The sequence below is a fragment of the Mustela erminea genome, chromosome 8 (genome assembly GCF_009829155.1).
Source record: "Mustela erminea isolate mMusErm1 chromosome 8, mMusErm1.Pri, whole genome shotgun sequence".
Classification (NCBI taxonomy): domain Eukaryota; kingdom Metazoa; phylum Chordata; class Mammalia; order Carnivora; family Mustelidae; genus Mustela; species Mustela erminea.
This window is the reverse complement of record NC_045621.1, coordinates 12,327,060-12,352,034: the sequence shown is the minus strand read 5'-3', so window position 1 is coordinate 12,352,034 and position 24,975 is coordinate 12,327,060. Positions and strand designations below refer to the sequence as shown.

At 42.8% G+C, this 24,975-nt stretch overlaps 1 protein-coding gene across 6 annotated transcripts in view; it reads right to left on the bottom strand.

Annotated features, from left to right (window-relative positions):
* Positions 1–7,488, bottom strand: part of LOC116597121 (aldehyde oxidase 4-like) — a 58,616-nt gene extending 51,128 nt beyond the window's left edge. For 2 of the 6 annotated variants that reach the window (XM_032354360.1, XM_032354365.1), the window contains exons 1-3: positions 7,075–7,488; positions 3,457–3,514; positions 1,407–1,503 (exon numbers count right to left, since the gene is read on the bottom strand). In XM_032354360.1, coding sequence (XP_032210251.1) covers positions 1,407–1,503; positions 3,457–3,514; positions 7,075–7,131 — 212 coding nt within the window. In that variant the 5' untranslated portion in view covers positions 7,132–7,488. Of the gene's footprint in view, positions 1–1,406; positions 1,504–3,362; positions 3,432–3,456; positions 3,515–4,117; positions 4,185–5,058; positions 5,397–6,201; positions 6,393–7,074 lie in introns of those variants that run through there. The other 4 variants (XM_032354361.1, XM_032354366.1, XM_032354362.1 and 1 more) reach the window with 4 other exon arrangements.
* Positions 7,489–24,975: the final 17,487 nt, after the last annotated feature.

Genomic DNA, 24,975 nt, shown 5'->3' with positions numbered 1-24,975 from the left:
CTGGCTCCCATTTATTCTTCTCCCCCCCGGGCCTGCTCCGTCACTGAGAGTCCTCTTAACCTCTTCCCTTCTATAGCCTCATTCCCCTCAATTCCCTTGAGTAAATTCAAGTGTTTGCTGTCACTACACGAAGCCAAACCAAACCGATGTCTCTCTCCAGCTGCTGGTCCATCTATCTTTCCCCTCTTAGTCAAGTTTCTTCAAAGGCTGTCCACAGCTTCCCGGCCTTTCCGCCATTCCTGTGTCGTCTGTACCTCATGCACTGGCCTTGTTGGTCTGATGAACGTGCTCCAGGAGCAATCTAATGGCCCTAGGTCATTCCCTGGAGTCTCATATATTCTCATATATCGACCACTTCTACCTTCTAGGAACTTTCTCCTCTCATTATTCCTCCTTCAACTCCCTCTTCCTCTCCTTTCCGAGATGTCTGTTCTACGGTGTCTTGAGCTGGTAAGTGCAGTGTGCTTCATTCCGGATGGCCCAGGGCTGAATGCCTGCCTTCACCGCCAAATGGCCCACATGATCTCGAGCCAGTTATTTAACTTTCTTTGCTTCAGCTTCCCCTTTTTTCAATGTGAGTGATAGTGATGCCTATCTCGAAGCTGCTTTGGAGACTAAATATGACAATATATGTAAGCTACTTTGAACACTGCCTGGTATATGATAAGCATTCAATAAATGTTAGCTATTTTTATTACCATTAATATTTAGATTGATAGCTTCAGGTAAGGTATAGGTCTGGATGAGACCTCTTCTCTGAGTGACAGAACGGTTTATCTAGATGCCTGAGGACAATTCCTCTTAGGTGTCTCGTAATTAATCTAGTGCAATGTGTCCAAAGCTAAATTTATTGCTTTCCCTTTCTCTGCTCCTTTCCCAAGTTCCCTAATTTGTAGAGAGCACCACCCAGTGACTTAAGACAAGAACTTGGAATCTTGCCAGACAACTCCTTCACCACCCATTTCAATCATCCTGAGCAAAACTGCATTTTAGGCCAAGGTAATTTGAGATCCCGTTCAGCTCTTCCAGGCAAATAATTCCTCTTAGTGTGTCAAAGACCTAAACCTCCTACCAGGACAATGTATTGCTACTTCATGTTTAAGCATTCTTGTCTGGCCCCCAACTCTGACATCTCTTGCTTGAAAGCAAAGAAGTATTTGTATAGCAAGAGAGAACATGACCCTGAGAGACTGGCACACAGGACAGTAGATGCTGATGGAAACAAAGTCCATGGGAAAGATCTGAAGCTTACGAAGCTGCAGGCTGAGCAGACCTAGAGGTCCTGTGAGCGTGATAAACACCTGAAAAGAAGAGAGGGGAGCGCCTGTGGGAAGGAAAAGTAAGACACACCTCTGCGTCCTCCCCAGATGTGCCTAGGACAGGGCTGGGCCCAACACAAAGGATACCGGATCTCCTTGGTCTTGGGGTTGTATCTGGACACCATGACGGTGCAGGCGCCGCAGCCTCCACTTCCACAGCTGTACTTGGTGCCTGTGAGGTAGACTGGAAGAAAAGGAGTCAAGGAAAAAGAGGGGGCGCAGGCCACTTTGCTTCTTATGTTGTTCTTCCTCGGATACTGGTAACAAGAAACATGTTTTCTTGTTTCTTGTTTAGAGAGCTGTTTCATTTTTTGGCATATAAATGAGCTCAATGGGGAAAGATGAGAAGAAATTACAGACTTACACTGCCTTCTCCGAAACCCTCAAGGCCAGATGCCTTTCTGATGTAAAAGTTTCCATATTTTACAAAGGTAATAAGATAGCATTCCCAAGTGGGGCTAGGGCAGCACCTTGTAATCAAACACGTGAGTATTTCTGCAGTGAACCATAGGGATATTCACACTAAGTGGGAAACAGGAAGACAACCAAGGACCTCATGAGAGATCAGGGTTTACATCCCAAAGAGGTGTAAAAAGGCTTTTGAATTCAGAGTTGTGGATAAGGGGTCATCATCTAGGTGGTGGGAAATAGTACATGGGAAAAACTTAGAAAACTGTCTCTGGGAGCTTAACTTGCCCTGTCCAGCAATGTATGCTTCTATCTTCTTACTAGATTAGAGAATATTAATTTAATACCCACAGCTCCTGAACTGGTACTGTCACCAAGCACTGTGTACCTTTTCCCTGTAAGATGTTTATATGTTTTCATAAAGAAAGAACAAATAATATATGTAAATCCTCTGCTTTAGCTTCTTTAAGGATCTACTGGAATTTGCTTGGGGCCTTTTCTGGGCGAGTTTAAAAAGGATCTCATGGGCAGAGGTCATAATTGGCTTGGGCAGAATAGTGAGCTGATCGGGATATTAGGGGACAATCCTGGCTAGAGCAGTGGCATGATGGGTTAGGAAACCAGATTGCAAGGTGTTATACGGTGAGAAACAGAGTCTGGAAAGAAAATGAGGCATCAGGTACACATAATTTTTTAGATAAGTTTGGCAGGAAAATACAGAGAGAAACAAAGGGATGTTTTTAGGTGGGTATGTTGGGAGGCAAAATGACGGGGAAGATCCTGAAGAGAGGGGATGACATTATCTTGTATATATCTTGTATATGTCTTGTAGTGACTCCCCAGAGCCTAACATAGTGCCTGGCTCTTAGTAGGTATTCAGTAAGTATATATATTTCAACTTACTGTTTTGAAATATTTATAGTTTCATAGGAAGTTGCAACAATAAAACAGTAACAAAACCTGTCACCTTGCTTGCCCCAAAGATGACATCCCACATAGCTATAATACAACATCAAAAGCAGGAAGCTATCCTGAGGATTACACTGATAACCAGACTAGGGAGCTTATGCAGAGTTCACCACTTACACCTGCACATGTACCATGTAGGTACTGCTCTACGCAATTTTTTCTCCTAAACAGATCTATGTCACCATGCCCACAATAGCTGTGCTTCCCCAAACCTAAGACATTTTTTCTGAAAATTTATTGCAGGTCTGTTGAAGGTACTGGAGGGGTAGGGAGTAAAAAAGTTCCAGATTAGAGGGGGAGAGCTGAGAGTACATTAGCTCTATGTTGGAATTTTGAAACATGTTTATAGAACCTTGTTTTCTCCAATAAGACTTATGAAATGGTCTAAGTGACAAGTCAGGGAAGTCCTCATGGGAAACTACACATGCCAGCACCATGTACCCCTGAGCAGTTGGCTGGATAACACTCCTGAATATAAAAAGTTATCAGGGTGGGCATGAGACCCAAAAGGTCATAGTTATTTCTAAAGTTACACACTCCTGTTTCACTGGATGATTCTTTTGGTTTTGCTCAGGTGAAATATATGACAAAGCATGAATCTCTCACTTTTGGATGACTTTTGTAAACTCCAACTAGACTCTACAAGTCAAACACAAGGGTATTTACCTTGAGTAAATACAGGGCGACTTTTTTCAGAAGTCTTAGCATGTCCACTTTTTACCACCCAGGCCAGATTCATTACAGTAAAATATAAGGATATGGACTTTCCTCAGGTAGTACAGTAGGTTTACTTCAGGATCAGCATTCTTCTCTACAACCTACATTATGAAACGAGAAAAGGGGATTTTAGGAAGATAGTACCAACATGTCAGGGCAACTCTAACCATTGTTTTGGGGACGTTTTTGACAGACGGTAGCTTCACAGGGGGAAAAAGATAACAAAGGAAAACTTTCTAACACTTGGAACCAATTTTAAAGAAATTATGGCATATTATTTCAACATCTCTGAATTTTCCCATATATATGACAATTATAAATTCTCGATTGCTTTTCCTTATAGTCACCCAGAGAGGGCCCAAATGGGAAAACAGATAGATTCCAAAATCGACTCAGATAACTTGTGGCCATAGGAAGTCACAAAAAAGGTTAGCCAGAGATTTCTTAATGGAGTCATGGGGTGTATGTTACAAAGGGAGCCCCTCCTGTTCCCATACCCTGCTCCCAGCCCCCTAGTGAAATGGAGGTGCCACTAAGCAAAGGAGCATGAATCTGGCTCTGCCTCTCATGTCGCAATCCTGGCTGTTACTGCCAATAGAAAGAAGGGGGCACATGAGATGAAAACCGTCTGCTTTCGCTGGCCCAGACAGCTTTTCTTCTAGGTATAGTCAGGCGAGATTAGAGAGAATGGAAGAGAAACTTACAAGGAAGTGTAGCAATGAACCCGAAACAGAGGACATTGTTCCATTAAAAGTGTTTACTGTTATCACCCTAGAAAAAGGCAACAAACCACATTATTCTTCATATGCTGCCTATTTCCAAAATTTCTAAGTCCTTAGAAGATTTACTCAGCTAGAGATGAGCTCATCAGCCCTCCACTAGGAATCTTAGCATGAGGAGGAGGCTAAGTATAGTGGTATCTCAGAAACAAAGCATTATAGTTAGCTTTGCTTTGACACCCTAATGTGTGGCTATGGAAATTATCTCCAAAGGTGGGAGCAAGATAGGGGATAGGGAGTGATGGTGGGCAAGCCAGGACTAATATAACTTCCTCCTGTTTTCTCTATAATGGGGGAACCCAGACTGACGACACTATTCTGTGGTATAAAGACATTGATAAACCTGAGACAACATTCCAGATAAATAGTAAACCCTCCCCAACCACTTTAGATGCCCAGTGAGTGCAACACTTGATTTAATGCTTTCTCCTTCAATCATGACAAGGTCTGCTCAGGTTCCAAATGAGGGAAAAGGCAAGATTAGACTTTGGGAAATTAATTAAAGACTGCCAACTGCAATTCTGACATATCAGATATATGGTATCTGAGATTTCAAAATATATTTGGTATGGTATTTCAAAAAATATTTCAGTAATTATATGAGAAATAGTGGTCATAACAATAGCTGTGCTCACAAAATTGTATGGGTACATCCTGTTTCCTCCAGTAATTTATAGACACTTAGGAAAAAAATCCCTTTTTAGTAAGCATATGAAAACAGGGAAAACCTCACCAGTAACTGAGAGATGCAAGCGAAACCCCCAAGACACCCTGCCCATTAGATTAGCAAAACTTAGGAAGCATGATTATAGCAAGTTTTGGCACACTAAAGATTGGCAAATCATCTACAGGCAAGGAAACAGCACCTGTCATGCAACGAACTGTGGGAAAAGGAACTTGTGCAGGATTCTGGAAAGCCACCTAGAAGGACCTCTGAAAGCAGCGTGGTACAATCTCACTCAAAGATTCTCTTGCCAGTGTTGGTGAGGAGACACGTCGTAGGATGTTCACTGCAGCATTTCTCAGGGTAGTGGGGAATTGGAAGCATCCTATGTGTCTATCGCTAGAGTCCTGGATAAGCAGAGTGAAGGATGTGCAGTCTGGAAAACTAGCATGCAGAAGTCTCAGGTTTTCAAAGAGCAACATGGATAAATCTCAAAACGGTGGTGAGTCACAAAAGGGAATTTATAAGTCACAATACCACTTGCGTACACACACACACACACACACACACACTCCTGCACAATACCACGCAGGCCAAGCACTGTATATTTCTAAGATACATCTATATTTCTAAATAACTATATAGAAAGTAGATGGGAAGGACATATATATAAAATGCACAGAGTAGATGCTTATGGGGGAAAGAAATAAAGAGACAATAGGACATAAAAAGAAAAAAAAAAACAAAAAGAAAACAAAAGAGGAGTCTTGTCTAGACTGTGGGGATGGAATGCCATGGCCAGAGGTGAGTGTGCTTTGCTCAGCTCTGTGCCGGTGGGTCTAAAGGAAGGAAAAACCGCAAAAATAACAACAAAACCAATTTCTACAAAGAGGTGTATAATTTCCTCCCTTTGGCCATCAGTAACTTGTCTTAGAAATCTATAAGACGAGAAGGGTAAAAACAGCAAAATATCAGCTGTGACTGCAAAAGATTGAAGACCTGGAGAAGGAATAATCATGCTAATGTAATATTTTTTTTTTAAGATTTTATTTATTTATTTGACAGAAATTACAAATACACTGAGAGGCAGGCAGAGAGAGAGAGAAGGAAGCAGGCTCCCTGCTGAGCAGAGAGCCCGATGCGGGACTCGATCCCAGGACCCTGAGATCATGACCTGAGCCGAAGGCAGAGGCTTTAACCCACTGAGCCACCCAGGCGCCCCAAATGCTAATGTAATATTAAGGGAGAAATGGTTTTATTCCAACAAAGGAAAAGCAGCAAAGTCTATTTACCTCACACTCAGAGTAAGTTCTTAGCTTCTGAATTACTACTAATTGTTACTCACCAATCATCTTTCTGATGTTCAGGTCATTCAAGGTCCTGACCTACTGGTAAGCACTATTGCTAAACCCAGACTTTTTTTCGTTCTTTTCTTTCTCTGTTGTTTAGTTCAAAGGCTTCCTAAAAATGATGTTTCCCTGCTATTTGACAAGCAAAAATCCCAAGAATTCTTGACTTCATTGAAGTTGTGTTTCTTCCTTTAGGGAAGAACATCAGTAATCTAAAATAACTGAAGCTTGAGAAGCATTAGCAACAAATGACTGTCCAAACTAATTTTTCATTTTAATACTTAACTAGTTTTTTTCTCTAATTGTCCCAAGGCACCTCAAACTTCCCATGTATTCATTTTGCTCATTAAAGTACAGGGTTGAGAACAACTGGCCCAGGCTAAGCATTAGAGCCGCCACATCTCTTCTGAAGAGAAGGCAGCTTACTTAGTAGTCCGTGTTTCAGACAGAGTGGCCTCTGCCTCTAGGTTGATTCATCAGCCTGAGGTGATTAAAGCAAAACAAAATCATTCTTTGCTACTGTTATCCTCAATGTCATATAGGCCTTCTATTAAAATAGAATTGGTGAACTCAAGTAGAGCTAATATCCAAGAAAAAGGGGGAGAATGACAGTTTTTCGTGCCTGTGGCAGAACTGATTTTGTAACATAACAAAGAGAGTCCCTTACTGATTCAAAAGAAACTATTCCTTAATATTGTGCACCAAATCTTGAACTAATGGTCAATGTTCAAGTTCATATTATGATAGCTGAATCGAAAAAGGAGAGAGAATAAAGATACAACTAGTAGCACTGCAGTAAAAGAAAAAAAGTTAGCTTGGCTTTTGTCCCTGGTATACAAAAATTCACATTAATCCTCTCATAAACTTACCTTTCTTCCATTCACAAAAAAAATCAGTTCATCGGAATTGGGAACAGAAGCCATCATACCAGGAAAAGAATGCCTCCACCAGAATAGAGGTTTGTCTGTCTGTTCTCAAGAGCAGATATATTAGAGCAAAAACCTGGGTAACCATTAGTCTTGCCCGCTGCGTGGGGTGATTTATAGCCACGCTGCCACGTGAGAAGCACCAACCAGGGCTCTCTGCCCACTCTGCCCGCAGGGACTTGGAGTGGTTCCTGGCAGCGCCCTGTGTTCTCCTTTCCTACAAATTAAGTCAGTGTCTTTGCCCATCCCTTTTGGAGTCTGACTGGTTTCCCCAGGGTAATGTGTTTAAAGCCAGATAAAAATTGAGTTTTAAACAGGCTGTTATTTGGCCAAGTCATCAATCAACAGTGCTATTAAACCTCATAAAACTAACTTTCTTTGATTTTTCAAAATCAAAAGATCTTTGATTTTTCCTATGCAGAGGGAAGATTCCACCACGCATAGAACTAAAGACTTCATAAAATGTATTGTTCAAACTCAACTATAACAACATGCGAGTTTATTCTCCTTCCTTAATCTTTTTTTGTACTCACCTCGTTTCTTCAAATTTAAGGGTTCACGACATCAAACTACCTAAAACCATAAACATGTACAGAGGTTTGCCATGCTCCCATCTGTTCTCAGGGCCTCATCCTTCAACAGCTTGGTGAACTACTGTCATCTTTGATTTAGAGACAAATGAATGGAAGCACAGAGATTTTGGACAACTTGCCCAGTGTCACACAGGCAATGGGTGGCAGAGTTGCTCCAGAGTCTGTGCCTTTCATCTCCTTCCTGTGCTCCACATGGAAACCTGGCAGGAAATGAGGCTGGAGAACAGGCACTCCTGAGTATGTAGGGAGGTCTTGTAGGCCTATTAAGGCTTACGCGGTCTTCTAAATATAATGGGAAGCCACCGGAGGGTTTTGAGGAGAGGATGACAAGATCAGATTCAAGTTTTAAAAAGACTGCTTTGGCTGCTTTGCAGAGAATGAAAGGTAGGAGCCAGATTGGAAGAAGAGAGAGGATTAGAAGTTACACAGTGGTGCAGTCAAGAGATGGTGAGGCTAGAACAAGGGTGACAGTGGGGAGATGGGTAAGAAGGGGTAAGATTTGCTGACAGACTGGATGTAAGGTATTGGGGGGCTGAGTCAAGGATGTCTCCACAACTTTTGGGTTGGGCAGGTGGATGAGGCTATCGTAAGTTCTATTTGGACATGTTAAGTTTGGAAAACCTAAAAAACATGCAAATGGAGATGGTGAGTGGGTTGTTGGATACTCAAAACTGGTTTTTGGGTTTTTGTCTTGAAGAGAGGGAAGACTTCAGATTTGGGGCAGAATTTCACCTCTGAGACTCCAATCCAGTCTTCCTTTAAGTACTAAGTTCTGACCTCACCAACTGAGTAGTATGCCTACACACTCCCCTGCCTCACTGCCTCCACAGTTCCCATTCTCATCCTGATTGCTCCTTACCCAAGTAAGGGTCTGAAGGACCAACAGGAGTTTACCAGAACAAAGAAAGGACATGTTTAGCAGACCACTTGTGTAAAGTCAAGGAAGTCTGAAATTGCATATTATGTTTCAGAGATTTAAAAGTAGTTTTGTTCTTATATAGGAATTGCTTGGGAATGAATGACAGAAATAGGAGTATCAAATAACATCATTCATTCAAAAATATTTGAAAAGATCACTTTCCTCATGGAGGTTAGGGGTGTGTGTGTGTGTGCGCACGCGCATATGTGAGTTCTGTGGGAACCTTAAGGCATTAGATAAAATGACATTTATTTCTTATGTAGTGGAAAATAAACTAGAGAGACAAGGTAACTTCAGATGGCAAGCAATGTGATCAATAGGTTAAGGTAATACCAAGTGACTTCGGACACTAGTTTAGTCTTGGGTAGTCAGGGCTGGTGTGTGTTTGACGTGAGTGCTAAAGGCAAGCCCGCGGAGAGGCAGCATGGCAGAAGAGCCTCCAGTGGCCCTGAGAAGGAACTGAGGCTAGCATGTTAAAAGGCCTCTGTGGCAGACCGTGAACGGCAGGATGAAGGGAGAGTGAGGGGAGGTCAGAGAGATGGTAGGGGCCAGGACCAGGGGTTTGCAGAATTCTAAGGTGGGAAGGGACGCCACCGGAGACTTCTGAGCGAAGATGTAGCATCATGTGATTTGTACTGTATCATCCCACCGTTATTACTGGGAAGAGGATAGCTAGGAGACCAGTTCCGAAATCTTTTCTCTGTTGCCCGTTAGAGGCTGATAAAAAAGCATCAGCCAGGGTGCAGGGTGATGGCAGCAGAGGTGGAGAGAAAGAGGCAGGCTGATATGAATTTTGGATGTAGAACCACGGGGGTGTCTTCAGTTTGAGTTAATTGGACTTCCAAGTGCACATGTCTGTTGGATGTAGGGATCCAGAGGTCAGAGAAGTCCAGACTGAAGCAGCCAATTTATGAATGATCAGCTCATAGATGGTGTAAGCACACTGTGGGGACTATAAAGTACCAGAAAAAAAAAAGTCACATTTCTTGTGGCAAGATATTTGAAGTATTAGCTGATGTGCTTCCTCCTGGCCATTGCTTTCCCCATTCTTCAGCTGTGAGGACATTCCACATTCCTGGCCTTGGAGTGGATCCTTATGGCAGGAATAAAAAAAAAATTTTTTTTTAAAATATAGAGCCAAAAAAGCCATTGAAACTCTTGGCAGAGACACCAGGAACAAAGGCAGGTGAGGCTGTGGACAGGGATGCCAAAGGCAAGTGTCCTTACCCCATGCTTCTGTCCTGAATCTACCACAGAAACTTTGAACTATGGGGTTTCCTCTAATTGAGTGGGACTGAGTTTCTGCTGCCTGGTGGAATGGAGCTTGAGATAGAATTTAAGTCTGTGTCTATACATCTAACTCTGAATTATTCTACATTTGTGTCATAGCCGACCTCATTTAGTACTCACATATATGCCAAGTGAAATGCTACCCTGTATTAGCTCATCTAATCTTCATGACGATCTTTGAGGTAGGAATAAAATCTCCACTTTACAAATGAGAGATCTGAAGCAGCCAGAGAAGGATACAGTCATGTTTTGTACTCTGAGTCTGTGCTCAATCAAATAATTCTAAAATTTCACACACTTGTTTCCCTTTGTTCCCTCAACGCCCTGGTGAGACAGAGAATAATTCAGTTTCCCTGGAATGCTGCATATTTTACCCTAATAGGGCAATAAAGTTTCCACTGCAGATGACTGCAGCTTTTAGTCAGCTGCTTTTATCCATCAAATTTTCAAAAACTCTAAGGTCGGACTCTGGGTGCCTTAGTTTTATCACCGATGGGACATACTTGGTAGAAAGACCCAGTATGACCCTCCTGAGGTGTACTGCAATTCCAGGTCCAGGCTTTTTTTTTTTTTTTTTAATCCAAGCAGATGGATTTGCAGTGTCTCCCTGGTATGTAGAAATATGTATATATAGAACACCAGCTGTTCAAGATTTAATAGCACAGAGATCCTTCCAGAGCCCTAGGGTTCTTTAAACATAATGTAGTGATGTAGTCTCTCCTACTATGTGAGAATGGACAATTATACCTGGGAGTGATAGTTCTTGAGTTCCTGTGTTATCAGTAGGCTTGGATTCGTTTGCTCAAAGACATAAAACTGTGGACATCTCTTTGTCTGGGTGGGAAGTCTCATTCTCCACAGAAATGCAGGCTGTGCTCAGAGCTCAGCTGCCTTGCTTCCCAGAGACCTCATCCGGGAATCATACTCTCCAGTCAGAAAGTGCCAGTAACAGATCAAACACCCAGGCAGAAATAAAGCTCCTTGGGACAGAACTGTCTAAAAGGTACTGCTTCCCTCCAACATTTCTGTAGCTTTGGTCTATGATTTACAACCTGTACTTGATTTTGTTTTTGAATTCTGGTTCATCTACAAAATGGAGCCCTCAGTTCTGCCATCAAGTGGCTAGCCCAGAGTTCCACAGCATTCTTCTGCCATGCAGTTATCTACTCCAGGAACTAAAACTTTCCCATGGAGGGCTGGACAACATTGTCATTTTCTTCTGGTAAAAAGCGGACTCCTGCAACAATTCTCTGTGGATGTGTCAGAGCCAAGAGGGCAGGCACTTCACCTACCCCTGCTCCTGCCTCTCTGCCGCTGGTCTCCGCTAAGGGCATTTCTGCTGGTACTTTCCATATTGACGTTGTAACAAAATGGGTCATTTTTAAGGCTTTTAGCTTTTGCAGTTGTGGCAGGGCAAAGCTTTTCAGAAGTGTTGTGATGAGTTACAGATTTCAACGAACAGTTTTTAAGAGATACAGACATTTTTGGTTACCAGACAATATTTCTTAGTGCTGCTTGGTACACAGATCCATGGGAACAGGAAATCTATCAGTACGCAAATCCGGTCATCTAGAAGCAGAACACTTATTTGTATCCTAGTGTACTTTGTTGAAGGGACAAGCAGCAGGTTCCATTGGGTGGACCCTATGAGAGTAACACTGTTATTGGCACTTTTCAGCTCAAGTCCCCCTCCACTTCCTCCTTTATCTCAGGACCCACCCACCTGCAATTCCTGGATTCTGCCCTCTGCTGGGCTGATGTATCCCAGTTTAGGGGTCCACGAAAATGTTTGCCTTTTAAAATCAGAAGAAAAAAATGAATATAAATGAGGCTGGATTGTACTTACGTACTGATGTAGTTCTAAAATACAATTTCAATATTTATGGAGGAAAGAGTTCACAAAGGTAAAAGCCCCCCAAACAGGTTGCACCCTGCATGGCCTCCCCCGATCGCAGGCCTACTGTGATCTATTGGAGCATGTTGAATTCAGGGCTGAAATATTTGCAACACTTGTCCTCAGATCTAAGCCAAATTCCCCAACTTTGCTTTTAATAAAATCTGTACAATAATTTGATCTTCCTCTAACTTCTCTATCTACTGCCCGATTGTCCTGCATCCAGGTGACCTCTTTAAACTCTGGCACACCAGCACAATCACTTCTCTGCCCACATTCCCAGCTGCTTATTTCATTGGATCAAACCCACTGTTTTTCACAAACTTCTGAGGTTATTCCTGACCTTTTCAATCAACAGAATTTAATCCACATAAAAGTTTTACTACTTGGGGAGCTCTACTTCTTATGGACTCCTGTGATCTGCGTGTCATTCTGTAGTATATAGAGCCAGACAGATGTATTTTCGGACTCCATCCACCAAAGGGCTCATTGTATATGGTTGTGCTCACCATAGCCTTGACTCTAATGGCCAGGCCATAAGTCTCTCAAATGCACTTCCCTTTTCCATTTTAGTCCCCCAAATCTGTTTTCCACAGTGCAGCTGGAATGCTCCATTCAAAACATAAATCTGAATATGTCAATGTCAGTTGTGTGTGCCTAAAGTCTTTCCGTGACTTGCCCTGTGTTCAGGAAAAAACAAAGATGCTAACATGGCCCAGGTGGTCTGAGGGTCTGGCCCTGCTCCACGCAGATTCTCCATCCCACAGACATGCTCCTAGCACAGGTGTCCCCATTCTTGGGCCACAGTCCTCATCCTCCATCCCAGGGCCTTCAAGCCTGCTATCCCTCCAGCAGCACATCCGCTGCAGTTCTTTCCCCAGGAGCATATCTTATCATTCAAGGCATGGCCCTACCACTGTTCTCTCAGGAAGCTGTCTGACCCCCAAATCTAAAAGCCCCCAAAATTATTTTCACTGACCACTTCGTATTTCTCTGGGGCACTTATCAAAGCTTGCAATGATATTTGTGTGATTCCTTGTTTAATGCCAGCCTCTCCTATTGGATCATAGAGCCCACACTTGTCTTGTTAACCAGGTGTTTCCAATGTCTAGCACTTATATATTTTTTAAAAGAATGACTGAGTCCATACTATAATGAGATCTTTATAGTAAACATTTTAGAGTGGGTCTGCTATTGCGGTCTTGTTCTTCCTCACTGAAGAACTGATGATAAGCCTATGCAGTGTGGCTGAGAATAATCTGTATTCTTTCTGGACCCTCTTCTGGGTGATCTATGCTGTTCCTTCTCGGAGTCCCATTCTATTTCAGGACTCACAGTGCTCACCAGACAGTTCTTCCCCTTTTTGCTTTTGCATTTGTTTAAAAAAAAAAAGTCATGAAGTATGAAATCCCCACCAGTGATTTCTAGTGCAGTCTTGGCATCTCTCTGATTAGCTTTGCATCTTTCCGGATGTCTGTTTAACTTTCTAATGAAAGGACTTCCTGCGGCTGTGGTTTTGTTTAACTTGAGCATCCCGTATCTGTGTTCTCTTTGGTAGCTTCATTCTCTCTGCAGGACCGGCACCGTCTGTATGACTGCACAGTGGTGAAGGCATCTGGATTCTGGAATAACAATAAGAGTTCATTTGTATTAAGTGCTTAGCATGTATTGTGCCCTGGTCTAAGTATTAACCCATTTAATCTTCAAATCAAATTAATGAGGCAAAGACTATTATAATTGCCCATTTATGGATCAGAAAAACCAAGACATGAGACTTTAACGAACTTGCCCAAGGTCACACTCTAATAAATAGTCTGGCCAGGATTCAACCCTAGGCCACCTGGCTCCAGAGTCCTGGCTGGTCACTACTAAGTATCAGGGCCTCCCTAGCGACTTGTGAATGTTACATTTCTGGGTCGCTTCATTAATCAAACCTGTCAATCAAAGAAATCATTAGGGAGTGGCTCAGGGAACCCATCTTCTCTTCCGCTCCTTTGGTGACTTCGGAACTGCAGGTATATGGTGGGTATATGGAATTTTCTTCTGGCAGGGAAGAAACTCCTGCCTTGGCCAGTCACTCTCACATGGAAGAAGTTGCTTTCTGCTCAGCAAAAAGAATTGGCATACTGATATGGGATGAAAATAAGTCAGTTGTTTAGAAGCTGATGATGACCTTTTGTGTTTATCTTATGGCACAGTATTGGCCTAACAGGAACTCAAAAAGACTGCTGAGTGAAGAAAATAACACAAGTGGGATAGGTTCCTCAGTTTGGGTTCCTGGCTCATTTTCTGTGTGTAAGTCCATTCTGAGAATTTAATGGCAGATACAGAAATAATTAAATTCACCCAAGAACCTAAAAGATCAAGGGGTAATGCCAGAAAAGGGTTAATATCTTAAGTCTTAAACCATGATTTAACGCTTAAACCATCAGACCATATCAGGTGGTGTCCAGACATTCCTTGCTGGATTTCATGTACCATCACAACCAAGTAGCAGCTGAATTTTCTCAGAGGACTGTCTTTTCTGTCCATTTCTTCCCATATACTTCCTCCCCTGTATCTGTCTGGTCTCCTGATACTATGGTGCATCATGTACCCTATACAATAATCCAAACCTACTGCCATGCCAGTAACTCTTAAAACGCAGTCCTCTGCTCTGCCTTGGGCACTTTTACTTCCTTTTCTTACCCATGCTTGTTTTATTTTCTCTGCTCATTAGCACTATGTCTCGTGCTTTTGTCCTCCCCGCCCCCGCCCCAGTTTGTTCCTTATTTCATTTTCTACTCATTTCCCCTTTAAATATTTGTGTTCACAATGCTATCAAATTTGAAATTAAAGATAAAAAAGACACTTAGCCACAGATAATATTTTAATTTTAAATATTTAGGTTCAAAGAAGGAATAAAAACCAAAAATATAGACTTATAACAATAAATGGCAATGAAAAAGTTATATATCAATATCTATGAGATGCAACTGAGATTATATTCAGGGAGAAATTTCTTAACTTCAAATGTTTTTATTTTTAACATAGAATGGTTAAAAATTAAAGAACTAAATTTTCAACTCTAGAAAGGGAAAAGAAAAATAAATCAAGACAAAGTAGATATATACAAAAGTAGATGTAACAATGACAAAAGCAGAAAAAATATTTAGAAAATGAGAAAAGAGAATGGATAAATAAAACCAAATCTTTTTTTTTGGAAATCTAATAATCTAAATATCTAATAAGTATTTTAAAATGAGAAAATTCAAATAAACACAATTAGGAGTAAGAACTACGATATAACCATTATGTTCAACTTTATGCTAGAAGTTTGCATTGCTCATACTACTAAAAATTTAGGACAAATGCACTTCAATGGAAAAAACAGCTGACTATGATATGTAGTTACTATGAAAAACAATTTAGCCATTAATAATAATCAACATTTTTATATACAAGATGTGAAGGGCTCTGGTCCAGGATTAAGCCTGGCAAGGGGGGTTCCTAGAGTCTTCTCTTCCTGTGTTCAACCTGCTGACTTTAGCCGCTTCACCACAGATTTTCCTATGTTCTTCTCTGATGGTGTCCTTAGTCTCCCTACAGTATTAAAAGTTCCTTCATCATCAAATCCAGCAAATCTTCTACTTTTTAAACATCTTGGCAGTCAGTTAATGTTTGCTTCTGAGGGGTTTATATGTATGTGTATGTTTATAACATACAAGGCACAGTCCATGCCCTTGAGAATCTGACAGCTGTATATAATGGTTCAGAAAAATGACAAAGCAAGAATTTATTAAGTACTCCAAAGCAAACTAGCTCTGAGGCTTCAGGTAGGTGGAGCATACGAAAATCTTTGTAAACTGGAAAGTGGCATGCAAATACAAGTACTTATTGTATTTGTTATGGTTTTCCTTGTTATAATTCCAAGAAAAACTCCTGACAACCTGCACAGTATGTAAACTGCTTCCCTAATTTCAAACTCCCACTTAGCCTGCCATCCTCTTCACCCTTCATAGAACCCACATATGAGCTGCCCCAGTGTTGAAAACGATGGATGCGGAAGAAGTACCCCTGAAAGAAAAAGGTGAAAAGGAATGAGTGGGAATTCAAAAAGGACTTAATGAGTTGAGTGGGTGTACGGCAATGCCATTTGCAAAACCAGTTTGTTTGTACATATAAAAATTGGACAAAAAGAAGTTTGATGTTTTGTACTATTTAGTATCTGAAAATTTATGTTAGAATATTCCAGATTGGACTTTTTTTTAAATGTGCTTTCGATGAATTAAAAATATTATGTGTTCATGCCTTTTGAACTTAACCTGTAAGTATATTGGCTACAATTATTTGGCCATTCTCACCTTAACATAGTACATTTATTTTAGTAGTTAATGCAAACAATCCTCATTTTAAGCACATATGTAGGGAAAAAAATTCAGTGAACAGAATTAGGCTAAACATTACTGTGTTGAAGTTAATGGTGGCAAATACTTCCACAGATTTTATTTAATTATTTTCATATTTCCTTCACATTCCTCTCCGAAAATCATATTAGGAGGGGACTCTGCTTTATCCAACATTTTATTGACTGAATTAATGATTCTTTTAACTGACAGCCCTAGAAAGTCAACTTGTGCACTAAAATAAACAAGAATTTGCTTTGGATTACCACTTTGCATGGATTATCACTTATTATACTCCGGACTACAGATTAATGATAAAAGCACAATAAAAATTATTTTTAGCCATAGCATCTCAAATAAGAAGCTCCACAAATAGCAAGCAAACACAAAAGCTTTTCTGTTCTTCCATTTTTCCTAAGAATAGAAATGCATAGAAATACCATCCACATTTGGAAAAAAATCCCCATAGGAACATAATTGCTAATACATAATAACTGATGGTTACCTGACATTTTAAAAATATGTAAATGTGAAAATTGTGTAAATACGAAAAACAAATATTATGAGTTGCCCTAATTTTCTGTATATTTGAGATGAAAATGTTTACACTAATGACCTGTCCTGTGTTTAAGTCATTCAGAAAATCACCTTTTGTTCTCAAGCCCCAAATATTAGGCAATAGCATTTAAAATCAATTCATGGCATCTAAAAGAAAAATTCAGAAGATAAGGAATATGACTTAAAAGCAGTAAAAAAAAAAAAATTTTAAAACAATCCACTATAATTAATTACAGCAAAATTTCTTTTTATTTATTTTTAAAGATTTTATTTATTTAAGAGAGTGTGAAAGACAGAGAGAGAGAGCAAGAGACGGGGGAGGGGGTAGACAGGGGGAGAAGCGGGCCTCCTGCTGAGGAGGGAGCCTCACATGGGGCTCAATCCAGAGACTCCAGGATCATGGCTGGAGCCAAAGGCAGATGCTTAACCGACTAAGCCACCCAGGCACCCCAAAATTTCTCTTTGGAAATATTTCATCCATTTTTCAACTTGTGTAAGTTTATTTTCTCTCTTTCCAAATAGGTATTTGTGATTTTTGTGGATAAATTAAAAGGATTCCTAAATTCTTTGACATACTATACAGCAGAGATTAAATGTACAAATACTTACTGTAGCTAAAAGGAGATTTTTATTATAGCAGTAAAGACAGGCAATCAACAGGCTCAAATCATGACAAATACACTTATTTAAAAATTCTCTTCTATGTTTGATCTTTTATTTCAGGTCTTTTGACATTAGTATCAATTTATGAGGTTCTTATTAGAATGAGCAAACTGCAAGCACTTCAGAAGCAAAAATTCTTGAGTTTAAATTCTTAAAATTTAAAAAATTCTGGACTTTTATCAAAACTGAAACAAAGAATTATGAAGTGTAGGTCTTCAGGTACATCATATTTACTCATTGATTATTCAAAATATGTAGAGCTTCTTTTAAAAATAGTATATAAAACAAAGGGAACGCCTCATAAAATCTTGTGATTTTTCTTCCCTCATGTGTGCTTGTTTGTAAGTTTAAAATCAGTTATTTTGGGGCGCCTGAGTGGTTCAGTCCTTTAAGTGTCTGACTCTTGGTTTTGGCTCAGGTCATGAGATCAGCCCCAAGTGGGGCTCCCTGCTCAGTGGGGAGTCTGCTCCCCTGTCTCCCCTGCTCAAGTGTGGTCTCTGTTTTTGTCTCTCTCTCCCTCTCCTCTAAAATAAATCTTGGGAAGTTGATTAAGCACGTGCCTTGGGCTCAGGTCATGATCCCAGGGTCCTGGGATTGAGTCCCACATGGGGCTCACTTCTCCCTCTGTCTGTCCTTCCCCCTGCTTTCGACATGCTCTCTGAAATATATATAAATAAATTTTTAAAAAAATAAATAAATCTTTTAAAAAATAAAATTCAGTTATTTTTTTTCCCCTTTAAGGAGAGGTAAAGTAAAGCAAAAGCAAAAGCAAATTAGCATAAAGTCCTCTTGAGTTTAAAAAAGCTCATCTTTTTCTGGCTTCCAAAAAACCAAAACACAAATGTAGTCTTTAAAAACAAGTAGTCACTGGAGAGAGATGGAAACTGAAGAAGGATTTGGTATGGAACAGGTGCAAAAAGCTAAACACAAGTAAAACAACTTACACTTAAGCTATCAAATTCTTCCTTTACCAGTATTTTATCTAAATAAGGGAAGATTTACAGATGGATAACTAAAATTCACTAATATCTGGCAGGGTCAGAATTTACCTAAAATGTAGCTTTGTATTTATTGCACAGAATTTCCTGAAACTTTTCAGTACTTGTCCGTTCATTATAAACTAAAAGCCCAAGATGATGTCTTTATAGCATAGTTTTAAAAGACATTCTCCTGGATTTCAATTTTTCCTTTATATAGGATGCAAAGGAGCATGACAAAAGTCATTCAGAAAGGGCCTTTTTCAAGGTTAGTCACCTGAACTTAGTTCCCTGGGGTCATTAAATTTAAAACAGACATAATAAGTTCGCGAAGCTTTGGCTGATGAGCCTCTCAGCTTTCCCCATTTTGTCCATGACAATCGTGTGCTGTTTCTTTTCTGGGGATCCACACCAAAAATTCCAAGGAGATACACAAAGATCAGAATTTTGCCGCCCAGGTTCAACACCTGCCGGCAGAGAAGAGAGTGAAACCTGAATCCTGGCTCTTCGGAGCGCCAGGCGGAGACACCGGCCACGTGGCCCATCGACTCGAGCTACAAAAATCAAGCTCACAACTCAAGTGGCACATTGGTTCGATCTGGACCCCACAGCGGTACTCACCCTCCCGGGCGGCTCCTCCGGCACTCCGGGCCACTCCCCGGCGTCCTTCGGCACTGCTTGCCCCGGTCCGGCCCGCCACCTCCTTCTGCCCAGGGCAGAGCAAACCGACACACTGGAAACGAGGACAGCCCTTCTGCAAGAGTGAGATACCTGGTCCAGCATTCTCGGCGAGGCCGGAGCCCCCGTACTAAAATCCCCAAATGAACACGGCACGTTGCCATCCTTGCTCCGTCTCAAGATACACACACCTGTTCCGCATCCTTAAAACAAACGAACTGCGCGGAGTTTCTGAGAAGTTCAACAAAGGGGCTCCAGACACATCAAGGTATCTGAAGCTGTTTCAGGAACGTTTCTTCACACAATGGGTTCCTTGGGCCCCTGCCGCGCAGTATTTCGGAGAAAAGCGCCCGAAGGGCCTAAACTAATCTGGCTTAAAGACTGTGCACAGGAAGAACGCCAGACTTTCGCTTCGTGGTCGCGGGCCTCAAGACGCCGGCCCCGGGGGCTCTCCACGAGCAGGTCCCGGGGAGCCGCACTGAGGAGCGGCCGCGGCTACGCCCCGTTGTGGTCACCAGGTCGTGGTCCCTGCGCGGGCAGGGCTGGTGGGGCGCGGGTCTCCGGGCCACTCGGTGAGGACTCGGCGCTGCGAGGTCAATGGCGCCCGCTGCGCGACCGTAACTGCCGCGGCCTCCTCACGCGGCGCGCGGGGCACGTGGGCGCGGCCCGGCCTCCACGTGCGGGGCCACCTCCCCTTCCGGTGCACGCGGCGTCGGCCTCGAGGGTCCGCCCCCCGCGTGGGCGTGGTGGGCGGGGCTGCTCGCCCGCCCCCGGACTCCGACGGAAAGAGCGGAATGTCGGGAGATTCGCGCGGCCGCAGCCAGGCATCCGCTGAGCGAGGCGGGAGCGTTTCTCCGCATGCGGGGATTCGCCGCCTCACGAGGTGCACCGCCTGGCTGGGCTCCGACTGATGGGCAGCATGGGGGGGTGGTTGGGCACCCGGAGGATCTGGGGCGGAATGACCGGTTGCCGTTGTGGTAGCCTGGCGGGTGTGGTAAGAGCAGGGGACGGTGAGAGCCGGGAGAGGGGGCTTCCAGGCTCCGTCCAGGCCCCGAGCACCCCTGGAACGGCGGGGCACGTTCACAGAGGCTTCCCGCAGCAGTTCGGAGTGCCTTCCTCCACTCCGGGGTTGTTCTGATTGCCTGCTTTGAGGCCGAAGGAGGAGAGGTTCTTTAAGTAGGGCTGTGTGAGTAGGTGGGGGCATCAAGTAAGGGACTTTTCAGGGCCTTTAAAGTCTTGCTAATGGTACCCCCCCCCGGCCCCCATTCCCCTCTGGCAGACGTGGCAGTGCCAAGGGTGCGTTGTGAGTGTGTGCACAGAGACTCAGCACTTTACATCCTTAGTTTCAAGGCATTTAGTGCTTCTGCCCCTGCTTCTACCCTCATGTACTCGTTCCCTGAACCGTCCTTGATTCACTCCTTCCTTTCTCATTCCTGTTATTTTCTGCTCGCTCTTCCCCGCTACATCTTCCTTTTTCTACCTTCTCTGCCGTTTCACACTTTGGTGAGTTTGAACCTGTCTCCGGGCTCTTGATTACTAATCGCACGCGTGACTCGTAAATCTGTCTGTAGCCTGGACCTCTTGCCAATTCCGAATTAACTGTCTAGTAAATCCTTTGGCTGACAGCCAGGCTATAAATCTAAACTCAAATTCACGTTTCCTTTGAAAGCACTTTCTATTCCTGTGTTGCCTGTTTCTTCCTCCTCCTCCTCCCACTCCCTCTCTCCCTCCCCCATCCCTCCTCACTCTCCTTTTTTTTTTTTTTAAGATTTTATTTATTCACTTGACAGAGATCACAAGTAGGCAGAGAAGCAGGCAGAGAGAGAGAGAGGAGGAAGCAGGCTCCCTGTTGAGCAGAGAGCCCGAGGCGGTGCTTGATCCCAGGACCCTGAGACCATGACCTGAGTCTAAGGCAGAGGCCCAACCCACTAAGCCACCAAGGCGCCCCCTTCCTCCCTCTCCTTATTCCCCCCTCCCCAGCTGCTTCAGCCTTGCCTACCCCATCCTGTCAGAGGTCAGGGACTGTTGCTTGAATCTCTCCGTTCCCACCAGCGCTGTTGGTGCTCAAGCCTTTGTCACCTCTTGACTATCACAGTATTGTAGGGGAGGAAAACTTTTCCCTTTTTCTCTTCTGGTCAAATAATTTAAACAGGACATTACCAGGAAAAGGCAAATTTTAATTTCAAATGTATGGGAGCTGATAGAAATATCAGAGAAATGATCAAAGAAGGCAGGTTTTTATAGCTTTTAGATGAGGAAATTTGTGAAGAGTTAAGGCAAATTTTAATTTCAAATGTATGGGAGCTGATAGAAATATCAGAGAAATGATCAAAGAAGGCAGGTTTTTATAGCTTTTAGATGAGGAAATTTGTGAAGAGTTAAGACGAAGAAGTTTGGGCTTGGGGTAACAAATTAATGAAGAGGTAACAAGGTTTCTTTGTTTACACAGGATTCTCAGCCCCGAATTCCCTATCTCTGGTGATAAGGATGCGTTCTACCCTCCAGGTGCAGAGAGTGTACCCTTCGCATGAAAAATCTGTTTCCTGCTTTTAGGTGTACAGAGGACCGTCAGTGTGACACATTTTGGGGCAGCCTGCTCTGGACTCCATCAGTAGCTTCCCACCTGTTACCTCCTGTGTTAATTCATGCTATACCTTCCAGCAGATTAAGTCATCCTTATGTCATTTCCTTGATAAAAACCATCAAAAGTCTTCACTGTTGAAAGAAGAAAATCTGAACTGTTGACTTATAGTTAAGAATATCTGTGATCTGATCCAAACTAGTTTTCCAGTTTTTCTTTCTAGATTTCTCCCTTTCATAGTCTACTCTCCAGCCAAACCAGATTATCTATGCTGTGGTAATTATCTGAATCTTGTCTGACCTCCGTCCTTCGCTTCTGCATTTTCCTTCATCTGGAATTCCTTTTCTTTTGTGTCCCTTTTTCTAGATCTTCCCAGATAACCGGGATGTTACCTCCTCGCCTTCCACAGGACTAGATTTGGGCTGCATCTGGCACACTTTTATCCTTGCATTTCTTTCATTGTAAGACCATATATAGTTAAATTGTAAGCCCCATGAGGCGGGATCAGGGATTTATTTTCACCATTCTTTAGATGCCTGGCCACAACTTTTAGTTGCTCCCTAAAATTTTGTTGAATAACTACATTATTCGTTGAGGTGATGCATCTCAGCCTGCTCTCTGCTCCCCTCTTTTGCTTTAGATCCTGAAGAAGGAGCCTAGCAGTTTAAACCAAAAGCAATGCAATTATTAATCGGTTGCCACCTACCGTACACATCCAGAACTGTAGTTAGTTTTTTCACATGCATCTTAAAATGTATTATTTAATCAAGTCAGGTTTGAACACTTCTTGGTGGCTAAGGAAGTTTCTGCTGACCCTAGGTTGGAATACTGGGTTATTGTTTATAGCTTCCTGTCAAACCTCAGAGAGCTGTCTTCTGCCATCGTGACTCAGTCAGATGCCCCTTGCTCACTTCTCCATTATGGGGCTGCGGGCTAGAAAAAGCAGAAAACATGAAGAAGCATAAAGGATTGACTGGGGAGTAATACTCATCATCATGACAATCATGGTAATCAGCACTAACCTTTATTGAGTTGTTAACATGTGTGCTGGTCCTGGGTCAAACACTTCTGGGGCACCTGGGTGGCTCAGTGGGTTAAGCCTCTGCCCTTGGCTCAGGTCATGATCTCAGGGTCCTGGGATCGAGCCCCGCATTGGGCTCTCTGCTCAGCAGGGAGCCTGCTTCCTCCTCTCTCTCTGCCTACCTCTTTGCCTACCTGTGATCTCTGTCAAGTAAATAAATAAAATCTTAAAAAAAAAAAAAAAAAGCTTCTACAGTTAAGCTCATTTAATACAGGAACTCTATAGGTAGGTCCTCTATTTTCTCTATTTGACAGATGTGGAAGCTGATGCACAGATAGGTCAAAAACTTGCCCAAGGTCCCACTTACGGCTGATTTAAGGGGCGGAGCTGGGATTTAAACCTGGCCATTGGGTTTTAAAGCCACCATGTCATTCAGTGACGGAGGCGGGACAAATGAGACGGGCTGCCTGTCCCCAAGCTTGCAGTCTAGCCAGGGACAAAGAATTCGAAGCACTCTGAGTGAGAAAACTTCTCTCAGTCCTTGGCGCTCCCTCGGTGTGTGGTCCCTGGCCCTGGAGAGCTTGTATAGCGATCGTCTGTTTCCGTGTCCGTTTCTTCACCAGACTGTGGCCTCCCTGGGGCCGGGACTTATGTCCTCTGAATGGTTCTCTCTTGGCCCAGCACAGCACCTCACACAGAGCGGCCACACAGACTTCTTTGTGGAAGTGAACCACGCTGCTAAATGGTGGTGTTCATAACACAAATGTCATGGGGGGCAGATGTGGGCTGGTCAGTTTGGCGGGGTCCTTGTAATGAAGAACAGTTGGAAGAAAAGCAGGCAGGGACAAGGGGTCCCTACCCCTAAGAGGAAACCCCCTTTGAAAGGTTTTACATCACCCTGGAAGGAGCCCTCCCTCCTTTCCCACATGGTAGGCAGATGACAGAAACCTGATTGGGTGACAGGCACAGGGAGGGTTACTGGGATTGAAACAATCTGCCAAGAAGCCCATAAAGACCCCTAGATTTAGAAACTCTGGTGGCAACCCTCTGGGGTCCTCTCCCTCTTTGGGAGCTTTGTACCATCACTCAATAAACTTTGTTCCACTATCATTCAATAAACCTTGCTTTGCTGCCCACCACTCTTTGACTGACCTCTTCATTCTCTGAAGCGGCGTGACCAAGAACCTCGGGCACCGGAAGAAAAGAAATCCTGCAACAAGGGAAGGCTCAGGGAGGAGCGGCAACTTGAGAGAGGAAGGAAGTTTAGAGGTTGTTATAGACCCGGTGTTTGTGTCCCCCCCAGATTTATGTGTTGAGACCCTAACTCCCAAGATAACAGTATTAGAAGGTGAGACCCTTGAGGGGTGATTAGTCCATGAGGGTACAACCCACATAAATGGAATTTGTGGGTTTTTTGTTTTTTTTTTAAATAAAAGAGATCCCAGATAGCTTCCTTGCCCCTTCTTCTGTGTGAGGACATAGCGTGACAGTGGCTCTCCATGAGCCAGGAGGCAGTCTTCACTGGACAGCAAATCTGCTGGGACCTTGATGTTGGACTTCTTAGCCTCCAGAACTGTGAGAAATAAATGCCTGCTGTTTAAGGGTGCGCAGTCTCTGGCACTTGGTTAAAGCAGCCCAAACCGTTGAAGACAGAGATCCTTTTCCTTTGCTGTTTTTGCCTCTTCTCGCATCTCCCATTCCCTTTCCTCTCCTGTTCTCCTCTTGTTTCCTTGATATCACCTTTAAATTCTGGATCTTATAAATGTTTCTTTTTTAAACAATCAGAGTGTTGGTAACCTTCCCTGACCCCCAAGAGCCACTAAATCTCTTCTAACTGCCAGTGCTCCTAAGTCTTATCTTTTTTCCAGGTCAATATGCAGTGGGGTCTGTCCAGAGCAGAGCTGTCCAGCAGACATGTAATGTAAGCCACAGATGAAGGCCACATAGATCATTCCAAATTTTCTAGTAGCCACAGTAAAATAATAAAGGGGGTGAATTGAATTTTAATAATGTTCTAATTAACCCAATGTGCTCAATATTAACATTTTAAAATCCAATTGATATAAAATTATTAACAATATTTTACATTCATTTTTGGTAATGTCTGCAAAATGCAATGTATATTTTGGACCCAGAGCACAGCTCTGTCTGGACTGGCCTCCTTTCAAGGGCTTAGTAGTGCCATGAGGCAGTTTTGGACAGTGCAGGCCTTGAGCCATCAGTGAAGCTTCCCAACTTTTTTCAGGTCTTGCCACTCTTCAGAAGTGACAATATTGTGCAGCACA